General features: G+C 32.4%; 1 protein-coding gene across 2 annotated transcripts in view; it reads right to left on the reverse strand.

Moving 5' to 3' along the window:
* The window catches only part of LOC133180299 (fibronectin type-III domain-containing protein 3A-like), a 55,962-nt gene extending 39,159 nt beyond the window's left edge, over positions 1–16,803 (reverse strand). For both annotated transcript variants that reach the window (XM_061314842.1, XM_061314841.1), the window contains exons 1-2: positions 16,784–16,803; positions 8,565–9,052 (exon numbers count right to left, since the gene is read on the reverse strand). In XM_061314842.1, the coding sequence (XP_061170826.1) occupies positions 8,565–9,036 (472 nt within the window). In that variant the 5' untranslated portion in view covers positions 9,037–9,052; positions 16,784–16,803. The remainder of the gene's footprint in view (positions 1–8,564; positions 9,053–16,783) is intronic.
* Positions 16,804–25,221: the final 8,418 nt, after the last annotated feature.

The following is a 25,221-nucleotide window of genomic DNA, read 5'->3' on the forward strand; positions in this document are numbered from 1 at the left end:
CATATGGCTTTATAAGCTTGTAATTTCAAATTCTGAGACAGCATAAAAAAATGCCTACTAAATACCTCAACAGTTAATCAGTTACATTATGACATGCAACATAAGTTCTTAAAAATTCCAATTCTTTTTCTACAAAGTAGTGGGAGTATTGGGTTAGTTCTGAGAATTTCTCCTAGTGTGTGCCCTCCCCCATTTCCTTATCATGTTTACATAACTTATTTTGCAATTCCGATTATAAAGTGGAAAGAGTGCATAGAGTTATAAGAACCAGATATGTCTTTTATCTAATTAATCAAGTAATCGCTCATTCACGAAGTCACAATTAATAAGAATATACAATTAGCATTGTATCAAGCACGAACAGGAGCAAATTATGCAACAATTCCAACTACCAAGTAAAGAAGACAACACAAGTTATTCCCCTTTGCACAGCCTGGCAATAAAACTCAACAGCTGATGCTCAAGATATTCATTTTAATTATATTCAAACTAAAAATAAATGTAACCTTTTGTTTAGAATTCCTTTAACTTTTCTCTTTGTATAGTGTTTCACAGAATAAGTACTACAAAACATGATGCCAAACCTTTTGAAATGCATCAGAATAGTTTTACAAAAGAGTGGGTTCTATATATTACGTTATAGCTATGGAACCAATTCAAAATAATAAATTTTAATAATCCAAGAAAGTAATGTTTTGAAATGTGAGCTGAAAATGAAACATGGAATTCACTGTACATTTTGAAGGTCAAAATTTTAGGTGTCAAAGGTCTAATTCAGAACTATTAGAAAAAAAATTCTAGTTTTAGTCAAATTTTAAAGATTGTAACTTGTACTGATAAAAATTGTTAAGTTAACTTTTATTTTAACTATTATTTTGAGCATGTATTCAGTGTTTTCCTGGAGAACTGACCATCAGCCAAATGGACTGCTTCAATTAATAAAAATGCCTGTTAAAAATCCTAAAAATTAAAAAACAGAAATATGGCCATAGGGCATAAATGCCCCACCCAAGGTACAATTGTATTGAAACAGAAAAAAAAAAAGAAATCAACCTTCCTTCTTTGGTCTGAGACTGGTTCATGATCTAACAACTAAATAAAATCTCACTGTTCAATTTCATTATGTCATATTTAGCAAAATTTATGTATGATTTCTTAAGTAATTTATATAATGGTAAAAATGCTCTTGAAGAGTTTTATTGATGCATTGAGTTTTCTAGAGTTATCCTTTATGGAATTAAATATCAAGATGAACTAACAGTGAAAGGAGGAAAAAATGTGAAATTCAAGGTCAGAGAGAAGGTCAAGGTCAAAGAACCACTATAATTCCTCTCATTAATTTGTATCAGTATACAAAGTCCAATGAAATACCCTGAACACAGCATAATGAAGGAAAGTGAGGTCAAGGTCATGAGAAAGATTAAGGTGAGAAAATGATGATACAGTTGAATTGCTCTCACCAATATGCATCTTAGCATATTAAGCTTGATAAAAAAATAATGAAAATATCTTGAATGATTTCTTTAAAACCAAGATAAATGCAAAATGACAAATAATGGAGTCAAAGGTCATAGGTAAGGACAGGGTCAAAATCACACAATTGAATAAACCTGGCCAGTAGGTATCACAGTAAAAGTTTTAATGAAAACACCATGAAGTTTCTTCTAAACTCAAAATAAGTAATAGTGAGGGTAGGGTCAGAGGGAAGGTCAAGGTCAGAAAATTATGCCACAGTTGTATCAGTGCATGAGTTTTGATAAAAATTTCTTGAGTAGTTACTTTAAAAATGAGCCAACACAAAATATGGAATAGTGAGGTCAAAGTCACAGTGAAGTATAAGCAAAGTGTGATAGATGGACAGATGGAAGGACTGAACTGATAGACAGAAAGACAGAAGATGGACATAACAAACTCTATATGCCCCAGACTTATTCATGGCAGGGCATAAAAATTGTGTGTAAAATGTAACCTCTACAGATATGTCACTGCTAAACCTTTCTTGAAGTTGAAATGAAGAGAAAACACTGTGTTTTTGTGAACTTCTGTGGAAATTTAGAGGTAACAAAGGCAAATGTGTGTGAAAAGAAGCAGAAAAGGTAGGTCAAAGAGGGTCCTGGACATATCTGTCTTAATTAACATTCTGTGGTTTTCCTGTTAAAAAGAAGTGAACCTCGAATTCAAACCTATCAAGAGTCAGCCGATTTCTTGTAAAAGATGTTTTTTTTTGTGTAGTATTTTAGGAACTAGGACACAACTACACATCCACCAGATGTTCATTTTCAACTTGTGTAAGAAATGCCCATGGGTTATTTTGCTCACCATAAACACACAACAAGACTTGAGGATGCTGAAGTCCCTGACAGTGTTGGTTGAAATATCATAATTAAATAGCTTTCAAAAGAAGTAAAGAAGCCCATCTGCTTATTAGAGAGAGAGAGAGAGAGAAAATTTACTCTAATGACAGCTCACACTTTCATATATACTCCATCTTTAAAACAAAACACTTAAAGATCTACATGAAGTCTTCCTGTGATGGACACAAGGTATCCTTCAAAATAATCTCGTCTGGCTCTTTTAAGTATATCTATAATATAATTAAATAATAACAAGTTAACAGAAATACTTGAAAGCTTACATGGCCTGCAGCAGACCATAGATTTTCATATTTAACACTTAAATCCACATCAGAAGCATTGTAAGGCTAGTTCAGGTTGTTCTAATAATAGCAATGTTAGATAACTCTGCTTAGGTTCCATGAAATCCAAAGAACTGCGAACGATAGTATTGTTCTCCCGCCTACCTCCAAGTCAATTTTCAAAAGTTAATATATTTGAATGATTTTTCATAATAAATATAGATATTTATATGAATTTTCATAAAACATTATTTATTTGGGAAAACAAAGAGAGATAACTCTATAATTTTGGTAGAACTTTTGTTTTTCACTATAGAAATCAATGGAAAATATTTTTGAAACATCTCCCCCCCCCCCCCCCATTAAACAAAAATTCCTTTTTACAGATAATATGGTAAGTTATTTCACAAATTCATACCAAAGCTTTTTGTGTTTCACAGGGGGGGGGGGGGGGGGAACACATGTTTACAGACAAAAAACGACAAAAATGCTCATTTTTTTCACCAATTTCGTAGGGGTTTACAACTTTAACGTTGTATTTAATCAATTACATATGTTTAATTTTATATGTGTAAAACATAAGAAAAGATTTAAAGAACATTTATCCATATCCAAGAATATTTTAAAATATGATGCTGCTTTCAAGCCTGATTTCAATGGAAAACATCGTCTACTCCCCTTATAAAAAGAGCTGAAATTAAGAGTAATTAACTATTTAACACTGGTATTAAAATTATTAATCAATTACCATTGAACTCTTCTTTGCATTTAACAAAGACTTTATGGCCAAATTGCCATTAGTATTGAATTAAATGGGTGTAAAATGTAGGCGGGAATCGAGAGTTAGCGTGCGTGGTTCTTTAAATGGATACAATTCTATAAAGGACCAAGTATGTATAATGTAAACCAAGATTAAGACAGACTCAATGCTGTCTCTTAGTCATTTTACATTACCCATTCATACAATACAATATGATTTGAAGAGAATTAAAAAAAACAACATCAAAATTATGTAAATATTAAGTGTGATGCAAGGTATATAGTTTCCATCTTTTATTTGGTATACCCAAAATCAACTGTTTAACTGTAGTATAACTGTAACATGACCTAAGTACTATTGGTACATGAAGCGAGAGCAACTATATAAAGAAACAATATCATAATCAAACATTCATTCTTTGCTAGAAATCTGGTTCAAGAAAGTCGGTAATTGAGGCATGCTAAGTGTTTATATAGAATAATGGGTTTTGTTTTTTTTTTTTAAAAAAATAGATGCGTTTTCTTGGATAAGAAATGCCTCCAAAACTTGCTGAAACAGAACTTTTAATATATAGATAAAAAAAAAAGATGGTGTTGATTTACATAAGTTGTTTCTCACACCCCCACAACATCACGATTTAATTCAAATCAAGTAATGTCTGGTAGTAATAAACTAGCATATTTTCCATCCTACTGAACGTTCACAAATACGTAGATGAAATCAGAACGTCACAGCAAGGTGTCTACAGCTTCCAAGCATTGTGATGACCATCAGTTGACATCAGGACTTCGGCCCACGCACTAGTAATCACATCAGACATCTTAATTCTGAGAGCATAATCTTAATTAAATTTCTTGTATAGTTTATATCTGTATAAAGAAACAGATTAACCCTTTCTGTATTACATACTGTACACCCTTAATTTAATATTAATAAATATATGACCTGTCAACCCATCACTAATTATTTCATATTTATGAAAATGAAATATGATATATCCCAATTTCTACCCCACCCCCTCCAATAATGATAAAATGTCTTTTACATGAAGATGAAACTGCAAATTGCAATAATGAATTAAGATGAAAATAGCACTGATTGATATATATCCGTCTCATCTTCATAAAAGCATGTTTTACAGTCGTGCAGTATCTATTTCTAAAGCTTGCCAAAGTCCAAGACTGTCATCATCATAAAAATCACACTATTACAGAAACATCAGAGACATATTAATCTAAGGACTCTATATATAGGTCTGCTATTAAGACACTGGCCCACTTTTATCATGTTCATGGAAGACACTAGAGTCATGATTGTCCCAAAATAGCCTTCTTGACACTAATTTACATTTTCTGCCAAGTGGGCAAGAAAAAAAAAAAAAACAGAATAAAAAGATTAAAGATCATGCAGTAAAAATGTAACTTTTCTTTAATCCGGATCATGGATAACATTTCAAAGTTTGGTAAAACACATTGGAAAAATCAGGCTGGATTATTTCTCTCTCATTTCCTTTCTTAATTTGGTTCATGCTTCACGATTTGTTTTCCTAAAGTTCAGATAAAACACACTCTAGAAGTACATTTACATTAGCTCTGGAGAGTTCTGCTCGACTTCAAATGAGAAAGTTCCCGAAAATTTGAATCCGTCATTTTCAATTTTTTGTAGTGATACTGATCAAATCCTGTAAAGTGACATGAACAGTGCACTCGTACTCTAGCTTCATTACAGGTCTCTTAAGAACCCTTTATACACTAATGAAGTTTTTCTTTTTTGAATCTGTAAAAGTTATACTAATTAAAGGTTAAAATACTGGGTTGATCCATGTCATTTTCAACATAGGGTACCTGCCATCCCCCCCCCCCCCCCCCATGAAAATGTTCTAAGACAACAAACTGATAAACAGAAATCACTCTTGCTTACTTAAATGGGAAAACACATGCAAGTAAAGTAATCAATTATCTTGGTCTAATATAATGTTAAGAGAAATTTTTTGAATTGATAACAAACTTTAAATTACACTGTATATTTCACTCAATTACATCAAAGGGCAGATCACTCTAACTGCATAAAAATACTATGAAATTGGAACTCTTCAACATGAATTTTGTACAGAGGGTCCTTAAAAAGATTTAGCAATGCATTTGAAAAATCAAAATAAAGATGATGTTGATAAAAGTCAAACAAGGTCTCCATCAAAACCAAAAGTACAGCAAAATACTGGATGACGGTGAGAGCTGGGGTGTCATAAAAAGATAAAGTCATACACATGTAATTCATGATACTAACAGAAAGACTGTCAACACAGGCACAGTTTATCTGACAAACAGCTCTGAATCTGTCAATCATTCAGCCAAACAGCCCAGGTCTGACCCACTCTACTTCACTGATCACTAACTTATTATAACACATCTGTCTAGATGAGGTCACACGTCAAACACCAAAACTACCACAAAAATGTTCACCTATTGTCTTTGCTAATTAGGGATTAATTGTGGGATATTTAAAAATGATACTGCAGATTCCTTTTCATTTCCTCAAAGACCCTTTAAACTCATAGATATCAGCATATCACATATGACGACTATGAAAGTAAATGAAATTATTTTGTTGTTAGAATGTAAACAAAATAATTCATAAACCTTTGATACCCTGTTTACCTCATAGATTCTGAAATATCCTTCAAATTTTTGCTCATTAATTTTTTGCTATATTGTCAAGCCTTAATATCTTGAACTTGATGGTGCCCACAATAAATCTGAGGCTTTGGGATATCAAGGTTAAAATATCTAAAGGGAAAAGTGGTTGGGATTTCCAACTCACTTAGACACATTCATGGAATTCAAGATATCGATGTTCAAAATACCAAAGTTCAACTGTACAATGAGCTCTTACAGCAGGAACAATAATACTGTCTTTTTTTATGACTACTGCAAAATTTATAAAATTTAAAATCTGATACCATATATACTCGCCTATAAGTCGGTCTGCCTATAAGTAGGTTGTATTTTTGAAGCTTATATTAGAGGGATTAACTTTCTAAAAAAACAGTCTTTTTATAATTCGCCTATAAGTCGGACATAGAGTTTTGGACCAAAGTTTAACTCCCAAAAATCCGACTTATAGGCGAGTATATACGGTACATTGTGTTAAGGTTTATACACAATATCTCCACTCTGAAAGTATCAATATAGTTACTCATATGTCTACAAGTTAAGTAGTTCTCATGAATTTAATTGAATAATTGTCCCAGTATAAATGTAATGAACTACCCAGAGTATAGTGTCATACAAAGCTACTTCAATTCTTTATAATAAATTTAATATTCAACCTGACATGGACTTCAATGATCTCCTTTAGCGAGAGACTAGAAATATCACTCCAACTTTGCGGTAATATCTTTGTCATGTTTCCAACAAAAGAGCCCCACTTTAATGGATTCTTCAATTGAGAAATTCAGCTTAAAATGGAAGAGGGAGTGCCAATTTCCCCCTTCCTCTCAGTGTATTTTTTCCAACATTCAAAGACGATGAAAAAAAAAATTTTCAACTGTCTTTTCCGCTATCTCAGCAATTTGCAAATCAATTAAAAGCGCTGCCTTCTTGTCCCTCAGAACCAGGATTAATAAGAGCATTTGGAAGGCTGCTAATTACAGAGTCAGGGAAACGCAAATTATTGATTAGGATTACAACAATGTGTCATTAATTGAGGCTAACTGCGGTCCTTACTACTGCATGCCCACTGCTGGAAGAGATGGAAGGATAATCCAGAGAGAGGCTCCATTGATCCAATAAAAATACAATCTGCATATGCAGATCGGCTGGGCAAAAATATGGCTAACGTCTATACCAAAAATGACATATGGACCTTCAAAACATTACAACAAACAATTGTCTTTAAAGAAGTATTTCTAAGAAAAAAAAAATGTTTAGGTCTCTTACCCTAGCTCTTGATATCAGATATTCTATTGAGGAAAAAGATTTTTATCTAATTCCTCTATTATTAAATATAGAATGTACAAGGCATTTTTCTTGAATGATAAAGTAAACCAATAACTGCATTTCAACTTCAAACATAAATCATTCTAGTAAGAGGCTCTGCTTCTTTCCAAGAAATTCAATCAATGAGGCCTGACTTTCTCTGATTACAAAGAACAAACCACTAGAAAATTACTCTGATCCACTTCCAGTATATAAATGACACCTAAATACAATGCAAACTAGCAAAGTGTATCTTAACCATTGCAGTAGATTGGATATACACAGGCCTACAAAATTGTAACTTACTTGAAAAACACAAATTCTTCAATTTTAATTAATATTTTCTTTTTTTAAATACCTTCTTGATTAGAAAACGTTATGGCATTTTGAATCAAATTTCAGTGATATGGGAGTGTTACTGAATTCATTGTGAAGTCTGCAAAATTAAGATCAGCTGATACACTTATGGTACATGTTTTTGAGTACAACAAATATTCTCAAAGTCAAAATTAATGGAATCCTAACAAACTCTTCAACCAAAAGAGTTTTCAAAAGCCAAAATTTTGTATCAGTCATTCTGATAATACCTGTGAGTATTATTCTTCTAGTCCAAATTAAATATTTGGCAAGTAAAATCTGAGAAAAATGGGATGCTAAACAGTAACAAAGCTAAAGCTAAAAGGTATTTGAGCTATCAGGTGCCTACATTCCTCAGGTAAAAGTCCTGGCCCATTAGTAATCCTAACAAAGCATATCCATAGGTAATGAAGACATTACAGACAAGAAGTTTACTAAAGAAGCTGAGGTTTACTCCGTTAAAAAATAGTTAAATCTTATCTCTTGGAATTACAACCATCAATATCTTGACTGTGATAATGACTGACTTCATATCTTCTTCCTCAAACCTCACAAAATGAAGCTATTTCAAGTAATTTCTTTGAAAACTGACAAGTTACTTTTATGTGAAGTCAGACCTGAACATGTCATCATAATGTATGTTCGACATGAAGTGCATTGAAAATACTCCCCTACCTTTAAATAATTGCTATTTTGAAAGTTTCTAAAGCAGGGAAATAAACCTTTTTTTGCATGTTTAGTTTAATGCAAATTACAAAAGCTAGAGATACAATTCATCACTAGCTTGATTTTGATTAGTTATAGACACACGTGTATACATTCACTATTAGCTTACCTTGAATTCGCTGAATCTGCTCCCCGACTCTAACAGAGAAAGTTTCTCCTTGACTTATATGAACATGGACCACATGTTGGTGATTTGCTGCCGAGTTTGGATTGGACCCATTCTGTGGACTAGATCCCCGCGGGGAGGGTTTGGAGTTGGGGGAGAAACTGACTGGGGATGTGCTTTGATTTGTTACAGGGCCATTGTTTGTAATGGGATGACATGTGACAATGGAAGGTGGTGTACTGGTGGCTGCCGCCGCACCGCTAGCCGCCACATCTACTTCTCCATTCTCTACAATCTCTGTTTCATGACTCAAACTGTCATCTGAACTTAAATGCCCATTTTGTTTCACCTCTGAACATAATTCATTTGTGGACACTTCACTAATGTTGGCGTTGTTCTGATTTGTGTCCTCCTCTGGCTCCAGACTTTCTGACACTTTCGTTTCTTTCTCCATTACATCTTCAATCCTCTCCATTCTTTTAAGTAATCTTCTACAAATAAAATAGTTCACAAATCAGCAAATATGTATGAAATATTGTCCATTGTTCTGAAAATGTCTTGTGGCTATTTCGAGGACCATTCTTCTAAGTGAAATCATGTCTGTACATTGTCTGGTTCATTCAAGTCTTATCTAATTTTTATATGCAAAGCAGATCATTAATATGAAAAACATATTAAAACTTAAATCAGAGTGAGATATACTGTTATGAATGGACTTCTAGACAGATTTAACTTTACAACTCATTGACTTTTTTTTGCGTCGTCTTTCACAGAAATTTGACCAATAAGCTACTAATCAATCAATAGACAATTACGATTCAAAGACACTGCAACCAAAAATCACCAGTAAAGCCTTCAAGGGTGTCTGTGCATAAGATTGAGATATTATTAAAATATCAATAAATGCAGGATAGATCAATACAAAGGAAGGCTAGTGAGAGCAGACTATCACCAATGGCCTTGCGTACAAACCCAGCATCGCAGTTCGCAAACCGTACACCTTCTTTCAAGTCCAAGTTGTGTTCTTCTACATCTGCCTCCAACATCATTTACTAGGGGGTCAATAATCTACTCATTTATTCTGATATAAGGTGGACATTTATTAATTAATGAAAGTTTAAAGGACCTATCTTTTAAGGCTCATCAGCTGAGCAAAAAGGTTTGTCTGAGCGGAAATTGTACTTTAAGTACAAAAGATACATTACCTTCTCACACATGAAAAAGCAACTTAAGTTTAATTAATCAATTATAACATAAAAAAATTTTATAAGGTTTCCTTAAGCATTCATGCATACATTACATTATGTAAATGTGTACTTTCAGGGAGGAGGCCTTTAATTTCTATTTTTCCTCTAAAAATTCTACGACATAGCCATCCCTTCGAATTTTGCATAAATACAGAAAACAGACAAATATGGAACATTCCCAATGGGAAAAAGCCAATTCCAGTTTACAGCCATTACTATTTAACTTAATAATGTTTATATCCCTGAAAAAAAATTATTAATTAAAACAAATTGCTATCCTTGAAACATTCACTAGCTCACATTACCACTTTTTTTGCCTTATTATACATTTTCTATTTAATCCTAAAAGACTTCTATACATTTCATATATATTTATTAATTAAAGCTTTCATGTGCACTATTGGTGATCTATAAATAGTTGATGATACAAGTAGATTAAGTGACTCCTACACAGTTCATCTAAGTCACAAGGGTACCAAACACGTATTTAATTTCCATAAGGGGGCGTTTTCTGGTCTTACCTCAGAAGGACATGTGCGGATCATGAAAGATTAAAGGATTTTCTGCTCCATGTTAATCATTAATATAATCATGAACATTTGAAAAGCAAAACTATGTGTTACATGCACAATGGCATGCTCATCTAATTCAACAACAATCTAATTAAAATTAGACATTCTGAATCCCCTCTGCTTTAGCTGTAGCAGAGAACATCTAATTTTAATTAGATTGATTTAACAAGCTATAGATCAAACAGTGCTTAATGAAGTCCTCCCAAATGCACTGTAAATGCTTACAATCACTTTAAGCCAATTTTTTCTGGCTACCAAACTCCCCTCCAAGCAGGGCACTACAATGAAACTGTTTAGTGATCTACATTTGGATTCATCGCAAACAATAAAGCAGGTGGTTACTTTATACCATCGCATGGTTATAAAAGATATGCAAGTGACTTCATTGGAAACTGTAAAAAAGGTACATCATACTCATACTGCTAGTCATAATCAGGCCTATCAAAATCTGCCGGTACCCGGTACTTTTACCCGCCTGAAATTATGATTGCACCAGCCCAAATATTTCATGGAGAATTTGATGACATATTTCCATAAGGTACCTCTTATTTTTGTAAAATACCACCTGTTTCTAGAATTTTTGAAAGTTCTGTTCAATGTAGATGAATTTAATTAACAACAAGTGTGCAGAAGTGAAAGGCAGAAAGAGGTCTTTAGTGCACCTAATTCTTTAGTCTAGCATAATTTTGACTACAGAAGTAACATATGCCTGCAACGAATGTAAAACCGCATAGAAAGTTATGAAACAAAATTGACAGGGAAAAAAAATGCCAACTCAGACATAAGAGACAAATTATGGCTACAACCCAGACATCATGTAGGTGGAGAGACCAACAGTACCCTACATCAGCCTAGAAATAATGAGAAAAAAAAAGATTTATTAAAAGATGCTATACTTTGAAACGTATGCTGTAAAAATCAATACGTGGGAAATTCATCAAGATCAATGATTTTCAAAATGGTTAACCATATCCACAAACAAATTTTGCTCTCAATATTCTCAGAAAGACCTGAGTCTACAAATTGATAGACTGCATGTATACATATAACAGGAAACCCTTGGGCCACAATGCTCACCTTAGTCCCCTTGTCACAAGGTTTTAGAAAAATCTATCTTTAATTACATGAAAAATTATACATTGTTATTGTTTTATATTGTTATGTAAAACATTGATCCCCTATTGTATCCCTTCCTTACCCTTGGGGGTCTTAATTTTAATAAACTTGATTCCATGCAGCTTAATATCACTATAATCATTGGCCTACATGTGACCCCACCCTACCCCCAGGGGTTATGATGTGACTTTAAATTGAATCTGCACTGCCTGATGATGAATTCATTTTGACATTACTGATCATGGCCCTGCAGTTCTTGAAAAATTTTTTTTTAAACATTTTCCCTATATTCACACGAAAAACTTTGATTCCCCCTGAAAAAAGGTGTAGCCCTTCATCATGTTCATTTGAAAAACTTGAATCCCCTACACCCAAAGACACTTTGTGGCAAGTTTGGTTGAAATTGGTCCAGTGGTTCTGGAGATGAACATGAACTTGTGAAAAGGTTAGATTATGATGACGACAATCCAAAGACAGAAAACAAATTAATTTTGATCAGTAAATCTCACATGAGCCTTTGGCTCAGATGAGCTAAAAAGTTAAAGAAAAATGCAAAGTGAACATGGTGAATGCCCACATGTTCCCTTCAATTTTCACTCTTTTTTTTTTTTTTAAATAATTTTGTATCTACACAGGCCTTCGTGCCACCTACAAAATATATCTTATAAATTTCTTTAATCATTTCAGGATGATTAAATTCTCTTTTTCTTCTGAATGAAAAAAAAAAAGAAACAAACAAACCCTTTGAAGAAAACTTTTGTAAGAAAAAAAAATTGTCCAAACAAAAGACAAGCCCTAGTGTCAAAGCAGCACTTCTAAAGAGGCGAGTCGGACTCAGATGTATAGAAATCAATAGCACTTGTTTAATATTCAGGTACAAATTGATACTTAATGGCTTTGGCTGTGTGAAACAGTCGCACGCTCAGACGTCATCTTTTACGTACATAACTACATGCCACCGTTCCCGGGGAGTTGTCTCCTGAAATGTGACTTTGTTCGGAAAAACATGAAACTCCACCTTTTACAATCACAGTTTAAGAGACTCAGAGTCCAATGTTGCAAAATTATATAATAATGCAGTTCTCATTTCGTCTGGATCTAAAATGCACCCCATTATCTTCATCACACAGCATTATAGATCAATAATGAACATTAAAAAAATCAGTCTATACTAACCATTCTCCGAAACATCATTTGAATGGAAAGAAATGATATTCTTGTCTCCTGAAAATTATTTCTGTTTTAGTAATTCTAACAAGCTTCATAAAAAAAATCTAGTTCTCTATTTCATATACAACTTTAAACATTTTCAAAAAATTTCAATACAAAACACAGGCTCAGCAATCTCAAAACGTCACTTTGATACCATATTGACTGGGTTTCAACGAACCATATGGTACCACATGTGCCTACTGGTACAACAGTATAAACCCCCTAATTCTTCACTCAACAGTTCACCTTTTCCTTCAAATGTCTTATTCAAACTTACAGAACTTTTCAAAAACCAGACGGGCACCGAATCAGCCTATAGAGACAAGCCGTCATTAATACACAACAAACACACTGGTCTGAAACCAGTGTCACAACTGAATACAGCCTTTCCCATCCTCTCTCTCTCTCCTCCAAGGATGCTGTAGGCGAAAAACAATCGATGTCTGAAATGTCAGTCTAGTTCCAATTTTAATCATATTCCACACAAATCTATAAAATGCTAGGCCATAAAAATCAATTCATGAAAATTGATATTGACATAGAAGTATAACCTTATCCCTGAAGCAAAAATCATAAATCTTTACTGATTTTTTCTCCTCATAATGACTGTGTTTACTACTTTATTCTTATCAATATTTTATTTTCAAAAAAGAACAAGCAAAATGTCAGTATGGATGAAGCAATTCTGAAAACTTGAGCGTCCTGATGTCAATTTTCAAAATCTTTTACCACCCTTATTTTTAAATTAATAAAATTCTGTAAATTTTTGGCTGTTGGACTCAGACTAGAATTTTATTATGAAATCACAATATTGAAGATAAATCACCAGATTTACATATTCCAACATTATATATTAAACATGAAAAAAGGAGCTCATCAAAAAACTGTTGAATTTAACAACAAAATGATTATGATGTACTATCTTGTATAACCCTCTGTTGCTTGATGCCTCTTTTTTTTCCTCAAGATACACAAATACAGAGCCATCCATGTGCTCAGTTCAGGACAATACAACCAGGGAAGACAACATTAGGGCAGTGTGATTTAAAAGGCATTCTAATTATTGTCCTATGTCAAGTGTAATGATGAACAAACACCCATAGGCATCTGATAATAGGTGTAATTCACTCATCAGTCTCATGGAGCCACATAGACATATATAAAACAGGTTGTCAGTGTACAGTAGCCAGGGAAAAAAAAGGGAAAACCACTGTCAACAGCTGATAATCATGATAATAGATATATGATAGTGTTGTGCAAAAATAATAGTGGTACATGTATTAACCATGTTAAAAAGTGTGTGTGTGTGTGTGATATCGTTACCTGCATCGAAAGGATGACTTACAAAGTCTATAGTATCATCATTAACTAAATGGACTCTTACAAAGGGCAAAAGAATTAATTATTAAAGTTAATTATGTAAAAAAAAATATTAATAGACACAAAGGTTGATTAAAATATGTAAGTTTGAAATGAACTATTTTGTTTGAAATCAGGCAGATCAACAAAATTAACTAATAAATTATGGAGGATTTTTTTTATCATGTTCTTAGAAATGATTTTTTCTTCAATATTTTATGGAAGCAGAGGACCTGCAGCAATTCACAGAAAAGGATAACCATCCTATCCTGAAATTTATACATTACATAACAAAGAAACATATGTTTGAAGTTCAAACGCCTTCACTTTACATACTGCAACCTGTGTCTGGAGTGAGAGCCCACAGGCAGAATTTATACAGTGTGTGTTTGCATTTTGGAAATTCAACAGGTTCATTCTTTTAAACTGGAAAATAGCATATGGTCTATTACTCAATTTTACATGTAAGTTATGACAACTAAAATTTGGGATTCTCCAGTGTCAATTTTACCATCAAAATAAGGAAGGAACTCCCAATAGCTTTTAAATTGAAAAGTAATTTAACAGTAAAGCACCTCTATTTCTGATGATTATAATGAATTGAAATTTGAGTTTGATTAAAAGAATAATAAATAAAAGAATTAAGAACAAGGGGAGGCTAAAGTCTGTGTCTGAAAATTTTTCCTTTGACATATTGTATGCAAAAACTGCTAGAATTTTAGATATATATACAAATTAATATTTTATAAACCTCTCTTTATTGTATAGAGTGGTCTCCTCTTGATCTCTAACTTAAAAAAAATTACTTTTATATGATCATGATACATATATATCCTTCTTAAAAAAAATTAAATTGAAAAATTGAGTTTAAAAAGACAGTTAATGTACATATATTTGACATATTTGTTATTCTGTTCAACTCTTTCAAAACTTAGAAGTTCTATAATTCTTCAAAACTTTTACAACACACAGTAAATAATTGAAATTATTTGAAATACTCTACCATTTAGCCTTTGTTGATGACAAGCTGGAGAAAATGATAAATGGAGGAAAATTTCTCGAAAGTCCCTACTCCATTAGACTCTAATACACAAATAATTCAAACTTTGAAGAAACATTGTACACATGCTTTTACTGTTCAAGATTGAACTGCAAGATAAAGTACTATAGTTCAAATTAATCCATTTTAACACTGTGTGAACCAATGGTGGAAAAAATAGACTGCACACATGCACATTGCCTTATCAATCATGGCTACCTAGGGAAACTCTACTGCACTTAAACTATGGTTGACCGTGAAAATTATCAGAATAAGCCATTCCAAACTATTTGTGTTATCAGTCTAGGTCACCTTCTGAAAGAAACACCACAGAACAGGGCCCTGTTTGTTTACTAACACTTGTCATGACTATTTGACAAGGGGTTCCTTTTCAACTGGACACTGAGCGTTTATTGTTCTTACGCTGTGCTCAGTGATTATTACACAACCCTATTGCATTCTAGATCAAAAATAACATAATATAAATATGCATTATTCCCATGCATACAATATACAAACAATGACAGTTGGACATTCGTCACATTACATATTTCGGTGCATTTATTTAAGGGAACGTATAAATTACGTACTTGAAATAAAAATTAATTTAAAAAAAAAATTAATGAGCAATATATATTAGCAAAATTATAATTTACTTGAAATAAAAATTAACTGGTGTAAAAAATTAATAAGGAATATATATTAGCAAAATAATATTAAATTTACTTGAAATAAAAATTAACTGGTGTAAAAAATTAATGGAGAATATATGTAAAATTAGCAAAATATTAAATAATTTCATCATACTAACTATGATTAACTCCAAAAAACTTACATTTTGACCATATTGATTTTCAAAAGATCCAGTGAATATTTATAGTACCCCAAGAAAACCAAAAGCAACACTACTTAGTGACTGTTCATAGTGGTACTGATAGAGCTCTCAGCTTATTAGAGTTCAATATTGAAATCCAATTTCTGATGACGATAGCAATACAATCATTTATCACACCCTTGTTTCCAACAGCATCTCTCCCACACTTTCATAGTAACGTCACCATCAATACGAACTTTTACAATACAGATTATTTTTTGGTATTGATTACTGCTAACAGATCAAATTCTTTCTGTGGATTAATTCAGTTTTTAGCACATGTACACCACTAAGATTGAAAAAAAATAACAACAAAGTAAGTCAGAAAAAAAGTTTTAAAAATAAAATAAATTTCTTAAGATAAAAATCTTTTGGGTTTTTTTTTTAAAGTTTTTTTACAATAATTTTAACATTTTAATTATTATAATTCTTTTAAATCTGATTCAGTATCAAAGCGAAACATTCATTTTGAGAGAACATTTCGTATATGCATTGTCGACGACTTCAAGAATTTAATAATAATTTTACATGCATCCCAAAGAGCAAAGTTCAATCATTTTAACGAATGCTTACAAAAAGTACATGAACTTCAAGTTAGCATGAAGTCTTAACACTAGTCCCATTGACGTGTCACAGACACATATTTAAAAAATGCTAATTAATATTTTATTTTAAGAGATAATGCATATAAAACAATATTTACAACTGCTTATCTAAAAGATATCGTCTAAATTTTTGGTGAAAACTTTATGAAGTTTCAAAATTGCATAAGTTTTTAAAACAAATGTTGTTAAACACTTTACCTGGTTTCTTACTCTACCGCCATTTTGAATATATTTTAAGATTTTCAGCACTGCATTATGGGAGTTTTATGCGGAATTCCTCTAGCATTATCATACAATTGTTAACCTAAATTCCCATGTAAACAAGAACGAATATATCAAATACATGTGGTTTTGTTTATTTTTTTGTAAACTGAAGATAATGGGCGCTTTATTTAAAAAAAAAAAAAATCGATAGATAATTATGAACAAGGAACTGACAACATATAATCTTCTAATAATTATAATAAACATGTAGACCTAACTGCAGTAAGATACTGAGAAGATGATCTATAAAACATAATTATTTATTTTAAAGTATCATAATATGTATATATATATATATATATATATATATATATATATATATATATATATATATATATATATATATATATATATATATATATATATGTAGGATCGCCTGTTGCAACCATCTTCATTCAGTTTAAAAAAATCTGTGCCCCCACCCCACCCCACCTCCACCCCAACCCAACCTAAAAAAAAAAATAGCTACATGATTTTTAAAACAAGCCAATAAATAAAATATTCTGACTACTTGTTTCAGGATCATAAAGCCTTTTATACTGAGTTCAATCAAAATTTGTTCATATAAACCTCACTGAAGGGTATATATCATGTATATATAGAAGTCACACCCTGGTAGATCTGTATCACTCACTAGATTTATAACTCCAGATTGTGACTAGATTAACTAAAAAATGTTGAGATTCATTTTATTGATAAGCATCTTACGTGTGACTGACTTAAGTCGAGTAGAATACGACAATACTGAGATGTATTATATATACTTGACTCAAAAGAAAAAGAAAGTATCTCATCTTGCTATGATCTGCACATATTGATCATTGAAATCGATAAATATTCGGTGACAAAGGAATAATCACAAATAGCACTACGTAAATCGTTAATGCCAGTCTTAAATGATCTAATTAATTAAGATGTATTAGAGAGAGATAGAGAGAGAGAAGAGAGAGAGAGAGAGACCCACCCTTTCTGTTGATTAAAGTACGTAAAAATTAAACAAGATTAGAAATACTACAAGTATTTCTCAATCACGTTCCAAAATACGTTTACATTTCTTAAGTTACATCTTAATAGCGATTCAGAAAATTTTCCTGTTGCCTAAGAATGCTAAATTTAAATTCTGAAAAAATCCATTTTATGTGCACTTTAAACAGTGCCGTGTTACGTAATCTTCCCTCAGCGAATAGAAATAAATTGTCATGCATTATCATATGTCATAGATTATTCCAAAATTAAGATGGCGACCAGGTGTTTATAAATAACTTTTTGGAAATACTTATTGGATTTCTTTAATTCACTCTGTCCTTACATCTATTACCTCTTACCTCTAAAGGGGGATAGGAGTGCTTTTTCATTTTTTGAAAATACACTGTCTTCCTCCCACATGCATTACTTAAGGAGTATTTACATGATAAAAAAACATACTGACTAGTAGGCATACAGTTTTACTTACTAATCAAAGAAGTTTTGCATTTACAGGAAGTAACGAATCGTGAAAGAAAATATATGAAATCTGAAAATCTGGAATTTTACAAATTTGTTACATAATAGATACAGAAAATGTCGAGAGGAACACAAATATCAGATGAGTAAACATGCATTAAGCGAAATATTTTTTTTAATTGGAACCATTTTGGTGGGTCCTAAATGCATTCTGGAAGTTATTTTTTCACATATTAAATAAAACAAGCATTCTGAGAGTATTGCATTAGCAATACTAGTCCCCTACCGGCAAGTGTCATCTGGTTCCTGTTAAGAATTGAAAATGCCATAATTCCGTCAAAAATTAATGAAGCGGGACGAAATGCAAACTTGATCTATAACTAATCAAGGTAAAGCCACATACCAAAAATCAGCTCAATATCTGAAAGCGTTTAGAAGAAAATTGCGGAAAACCCCTAAAAATTGAAAAGGCCGTAATTCCGTCAAAAATCAGTGAAGCGGAACGAAATGCAAACTTGATCTGTAACTCATCAAGATACACTCACATACCAAAAATCAGCTCAATATCTGCAAGCGTTTAGGAAAAAAGTGCGGAAAACCAAGTGGGACAGACTGACAGACAGACAGAGGGACAGACAGACAGACAGACAGACAGACAGACGGACGGACAGACTCAGAGGAAACCTATAGTCCCCTCCGGTTTCACCGGTAGGGGACTAATAATAATGATAAAAATAATGATACGCAAAGCGAAAGAAATTAACTTCTTAAAGTGATGTTTAGTGTATTTTAAATAAGTAAAAATAAATAAATAAATTTAAAAAAAAGAGAGAAAGAAATGTGAATTTATTGATATACTGTTAATTAATCAAGGCCGTCGAAACGGAAGGGGTAAGGGTGATATCGCGTTCTCTTTTTTAAAAAAAATAATAAAATACGATTTGTGAAACAAAATAAATTCATTATTCTATTTAAAGCAACACTGTAAGTCTGCTATAATTTTATTAGTCCCCTACCGGTGAAACGCAATTTTCTTCTAAATGCTTTCAGATATTGAGCTGATTTTTGGTATGTGACTTTACCTTAATTAGTTATAGATCAAGTTTGCATTTCGTCCCGCTCTATTGATTTTTGACGGAATTATGGCATTTTCAATTCTTAACGGGAACCAGATGACACTTGCCGGTAGGGGACTAGTATTGCTAATGCAATACTCTCAGAATGCTTATTTCATTTTATTTTATTGTTTTGTACGGAATTGTTCTGTTAGATTTCAGGTCAGTTTCCTAGCTGGATACACCCTCATCCACTGTCACGGTGTACATAGGCATAATGGACCCTTTTCGTGCTCTTTGACTCAGGTTGTTTTTTGTCAATTCTGGCCCCTCTATATTAGTTTTAAGTCAACACCAACAATTCTGCAGTTGTTCTGTTTATTTTCAAATCACAAATGCATTTTGTCTACATGTCATGTACCCTTTCCCAACACAAACATTGAATGTTATTGGCAATTATATACTACAAAGTAAATATATTTTCTGACTTCATGTACATGAAACCAATGTAAAAGTTGAAAAACGAGGGCTATATACTTTACTACAGTAAATGTATTTTTATGTCATTTAAAAGTACATGACGTGATATATTTAACGCTTAGTACTGGTTATATCTCACGAACCCCCATCTAATCCGCTAATTTGTAGGAGGTTATAAAAAATGTTGGTTGATAATATATACATTTAATGACTGGTTTCGAGGGCAACATGCGTTTTGTCGGACCCAAGAACCAAACTTTTTGTATGAGTCTGTCAGGCCGAAGGCAAGCAGTTTGGTTCGAGGGGTCGACAGAACGCACTTTGCCCGAGAACACAGTCAATAAATGTTTTGTGATACCTTTTATTAAGACCGCGGAACATTAGCTGGCAAAATTGGAAATAAGCAGCTTACGTCATTTACATCTGTTACAATCAAAACATTTAATGATAGACAATGGAATGGGCGGGCATAATTCGGTTCGGACATCCGAGAAAACATTAGATTGAAATTCTAGTTTGAAAATCTTTTTTAATCCACCTCAGCTAGAAGGCAATGAGTAACTGATTGACCCAGAAGACAAATAATTTTAATTTCGGAATATTTTGAAGTTTAAATATATAAATCAGAATTTCTGACCAGTGTTTTTAAAGAAATATAAAGGGTCAAATATTTTATTTCTGTTAGGTATGTACGTGCATGTGTTGGGGGGGACGATCTTGGAAATAAAAAAGAAATTTTTTTTTTAGTTTGGAAAACCCCTCCCTGTTTTTGTTTGTCAAACATTTTTCAGTGAAGACAAAACTAAAGGAAATACCTCTTATCATCCTAGAAATAAATATATTTTGTCATGTGAAGGCATGATCTGACTCGACACCCCCCCCCCTTTTCTAGAATCAAATAGCCATTCCCGGAAAAAATAATCTCTGTTTACTATGACTTTTACGTGTCCTTAAAATTATAGGCTAAAAACTCATATAAACACTGATAAAGATGAATTTCAAACAACAGGTATTTGGGAATTGAAATTATTTGTCTTTTGCATGGGTCATACATTCACACTCTTCGTTTGAAAACAGCTCAGGTGGATTGAAAATGATTTTCAAACTAGAAATTCAATCCAGTGTTTTCTCGGACGTCCGAACCGAATTGTACCCGCCCATTTCATTGTCTATCATTAAATGTTTTGACTGTAACAGATGGAAAAGACGTAAGCTGTATATTTTCAATTTTGCCAGTTAATGTTCCGCGGTCTAATTATTATTATTTATTTATTTATTTAATTTTTTTTTTGACATAAGTGTATCTTGTGCTGACTTCCATGAGAATTTAAATGTTACTATAAATTTCTTAACCCGCACTCCTGTAAAACTCATTCAATTCTGTAACTGTCGAACACCAACGAATGTAATTAAGATTTAGCTGATCCCGCCCACATTGTGACGTAAGCGGTCCAATATTTGATCGACAGGTCCAATATTTCACTCTGCGGTCAAACATCATTTTTTTTATGACCGCTCAGCATATTTGGAAAAGTTAGACTTTTTTTTAGCATAGATTTATATGGGAACCAATTTTAAAAGGTATAACAAAACCGTATCATGCCCCTTTATATAAAGTCTTCACACACACACATTGTTATACTGTATGATATATGGTTGATCGACTGTTGTGGTTATAAATACGTCCCTAGTAAGATTATTTCACCCATATGAGACGTCACCAAGAGAACTTAAAAAAATTCAAATCCATACCTTTACTCGATGTTGAGCGGTGAAGGGTCTTTAATGTGCCAAAGCCTGTCGTGACACGGGACCTCTCCGAAAGACCCGCAACTTTCAATTCAACGTGCCGAGCGCTTGGCGATTGAACATTTTCTATCTATGGTTTGCGTCTCCATATATGAATGAAAAAAAAAATATCTAGAGGGACGTTAAACAACAAACAAACAAAACCTATTGTTTGTCGCGACTGGGGCGTTTACCCGATCACGGTTCTACTACATGGTGCTAGAATATCAAATGTTGCCCTGTATGGTACTGATCTGTGTATATATATATATATATATATATATATATATATATATATATATATATATATATATATATATATATATATATATATATATATATATCAAATCTTGCCCCGTATGGTACCGGTCATCGTCGGTAACCCACGGGTGATTCACATCGATTCTCGATATCACAGTTTGAGGGAGCTTATGGACTCAAAACCGTGGTTTGCGACGATGGGTACCGGTATATTAAATGATGCCCTGTATGGTACATGTATATCAACTGTTGCCCAATAAATGGTACCGGTATATTAAATATTGCCCTCGCCCTTATATGGTACATGTATATCAACTGTTGCCCCATATGGTACCGGTATATTAAATATTGCGGCCTGATATGGTTCCTCGTATGATATAGTATACACCTATTTACTGGCTATGAGGACAATAGCAAGTTTATTGTCCCCCAAGACAGCAACTATTTCCCGAGGCGCAGCCGAGGGAAATAGTTGCTGTCGAGGGGAACGATAAACTTGCTATTGTCCTCATAGCCAGTAAATAAGTGTTTTATTATACCGAAGCAGTCTTTACTTGTGTTACGTCACAATCTGTATAAAACCAGAAGAGTTCCGTGATGAAAAGCGAGGGAAACAGAATGCTCCCGGTGAATAGTTTAATGACTATTTCACCATGGGCAAATAGCACAAAAACTATTCCACGGTAGGGGCTGTTTGGAAAAAATAGCATGTTTATTCCTAATATTTTTATATAGAAAAAATTCACAGAGGTATAATAAATACAATTAATTTGTTGTTTATACCTCAGTCTTCTGTCAGCACTAAACAGTCATACCTTCCGCCTCCACCGTTATAGAGCCATACTTTGTGTACTTTGCACGCTATATGTGAGTAGATTTACAACATTAAAAGGGAAGTGGATCCAGGAATTTAGTTAGGGAGGGAATAAGAACATATTTTGGAAAAAAAATAAACTCTCATAACTTATCAGATATATCGGAAACACCTCCCTTCCCTTTCTTTACAGATTTTTCTCTTTTTACTCTTGCGTAATTATATATCTGATGCACAAAGGAATAAAACCTTTAACTAACTGGACAATACTGCAAATAACCAAAATAATTGATGCAAAATGAATGATGGGAATTAAATCATATCATTATTACTCCATATACATGTAATTAGTATTTTGATTTCGCAGATACTTCCTTATCTTTTTTCAAGATCCAAAACAAGCGATAGAAAAGGAAATACAAACATACAGACCCCCCCCCCCCCAAAAAAAAAAAAAAAAAAAAAAAAACAACAACAACAACAACAAAAACAACCAAAAAACAACAACAAACAAACAAACAAAAACTGGAAAAAAAAATCTAAAAAAACAAGCCAAAAAAAAGTTAGCAAACAGTTAATAGTCCAGTCAATTTACCACGAAATGTCAAACTAATAACAACACAATTCTTTTGTTATCCATAAACTCTAGAATGCACAAAATAAATGTAATAAAAAAATCTAACAAGCTCGAATGAGGGAAAAGCATATTTTTATCTGAAAATTACTATAGAAAAAGGGCATAACTCTTGACAACAAAACGTATGTCAAGTTTTGTCTCTAAACTACGTACTAAACCTTTATGTATATTTAGTATTTTGTACTAAATGAAATGATCTATGCCTACTAAATCTTAATTTAATAGAAATTTATTTAGTTTTATGTTTTGCTAAACTCCCTATTCGCTATCTATTAAAAATGTTAATATTTCAAAATTAACAAAAAGTTTGAAATTAAATTCAAAAAATCCTTTCAAATTTATATTATCTATGTGAAATAATTACCGTAAACCAACTATTATTCACATCATCTTTTATTCGCGATTCATCAGTTTGAAATCCATCGGCGACGATTAATTTTCGCGATTGAGGAAATATTTTCTACAAATTCAAAGCGAAATTAATGGTTCGCGGCGATTAATTTTCGCGAGTTTAAGTAGATCGCAAAACATTTTTGCGATATTTCTCGCGGATATTTCTCTCATGCGAATTATTAAAAGTTGGCTTACAGTACTTACATGTATTCAAACTGTATCAGAAAAGTTTTTTTAAATAAGATTATACGCTTTCATGAAAAAAGAAATTTTCTTTTCATTACTTCAGCAAAACGTACATGTATTTGAATATCATCACTATTTACAATAGTGTATAGAGATTACAAGGACATATAGATGATGAATATAAAGTAATAGATAGATAAAATAGTGTGAAAAATAAAATACATATATTAGTGCGTTACTATAAATGTGAAGTAAAGGAATTCTATACCGTGGAGCACATTTTATTTATTTTCTTTACAAATGAACATAATTTTCTCAGAAGGCAGTGCGTATTACTATTCATAATGTTTTTTTTAAAATTAATTAAGTTCTTAAACTCAAACTTTAATTCGTCTTTGTATATCCTATAATTTAATGCTTTAGGTGAGGTTTGAATAATTGATTGCCAACTTTGTTTGAATTGATTAATCAATGTGAGTTTGACTTTCGTCTTTAACCATTTTATATTACTTGAGCTTTCTTTCGAGCAAAATATTAGATAATCCACAATTGTTCAAAATATTTCTAATATTTTCAAACCAACATATTTTCCCTTCCATTTCTTGATTTATAATAAATCCTAATTTATAACATGAATTTTCAATTTTTGTTTCCTTTCCACTGACCAGTAATTAATTTTGACCAGTAAGATATCATAAGTGTTTTTACTTGAATTTCCATGGTATATCGACCAAGTTCACCATATATCATGAAATCTGGAGTTGATTCTTTTAAATGGAGTAAAAGTTTTCCAAATTTTAGGTGAACCCTTTCTATAACTGCATTATTTGAAAATCTCCAAACTTATCCCGTGTTGCAGTGGAACACACTACAGGTCTAAGTAACCCCTTCCTAAAAATGAAGGCAAAATCCCTGCTAATAAGCAAAAAGAAAAAAAAATAGTTAAAATTTTATTCGGAGTTGCGGATAAGAGATGGATACTCCCAAGTGTTACTGACGTACGGAAGGACGGACAGCCACATCACTATAGTATATACCCCTGCTCCCTGCTTTTTAATCGATGGGGTATAAAAAGTAACCTTGTGCGTGACTCTTATGACAGAAAAATATTTCTCCAAAATAGATATTGTAAAAATCCTAACACTTTCAAATTTAATGAACTAATGAACACAAATAATGTAGAAATACAAAAATCATTGTCAAAATTTATTAAGAAAATCTTCAAAACTGTCTGTCCTTCTTGAATCCTCCATATATATAACTGATTATATGTTTACTTTCTTTTCTTTTTTCTTTATATACTTGTCTATTTTTT

Source organism: Saccostrea echinata, unplaced genomic scaffold (genome assembly GCF_033153115.1).
Source record: "Saccostrea echinata isolate AGI-Se365-2 ecotype Australia unplaced genomic scaffold, CSIRO_AGI_Sech_v1 ptg000006l, whole genome shotgun sequence".
Taxonomy (NCBI): Eukaryota; Metazoa; Mollusca; class Bivalvia; order Ostreida; family Ostreidae; genus Saccostrea; species Saccostrea echinata.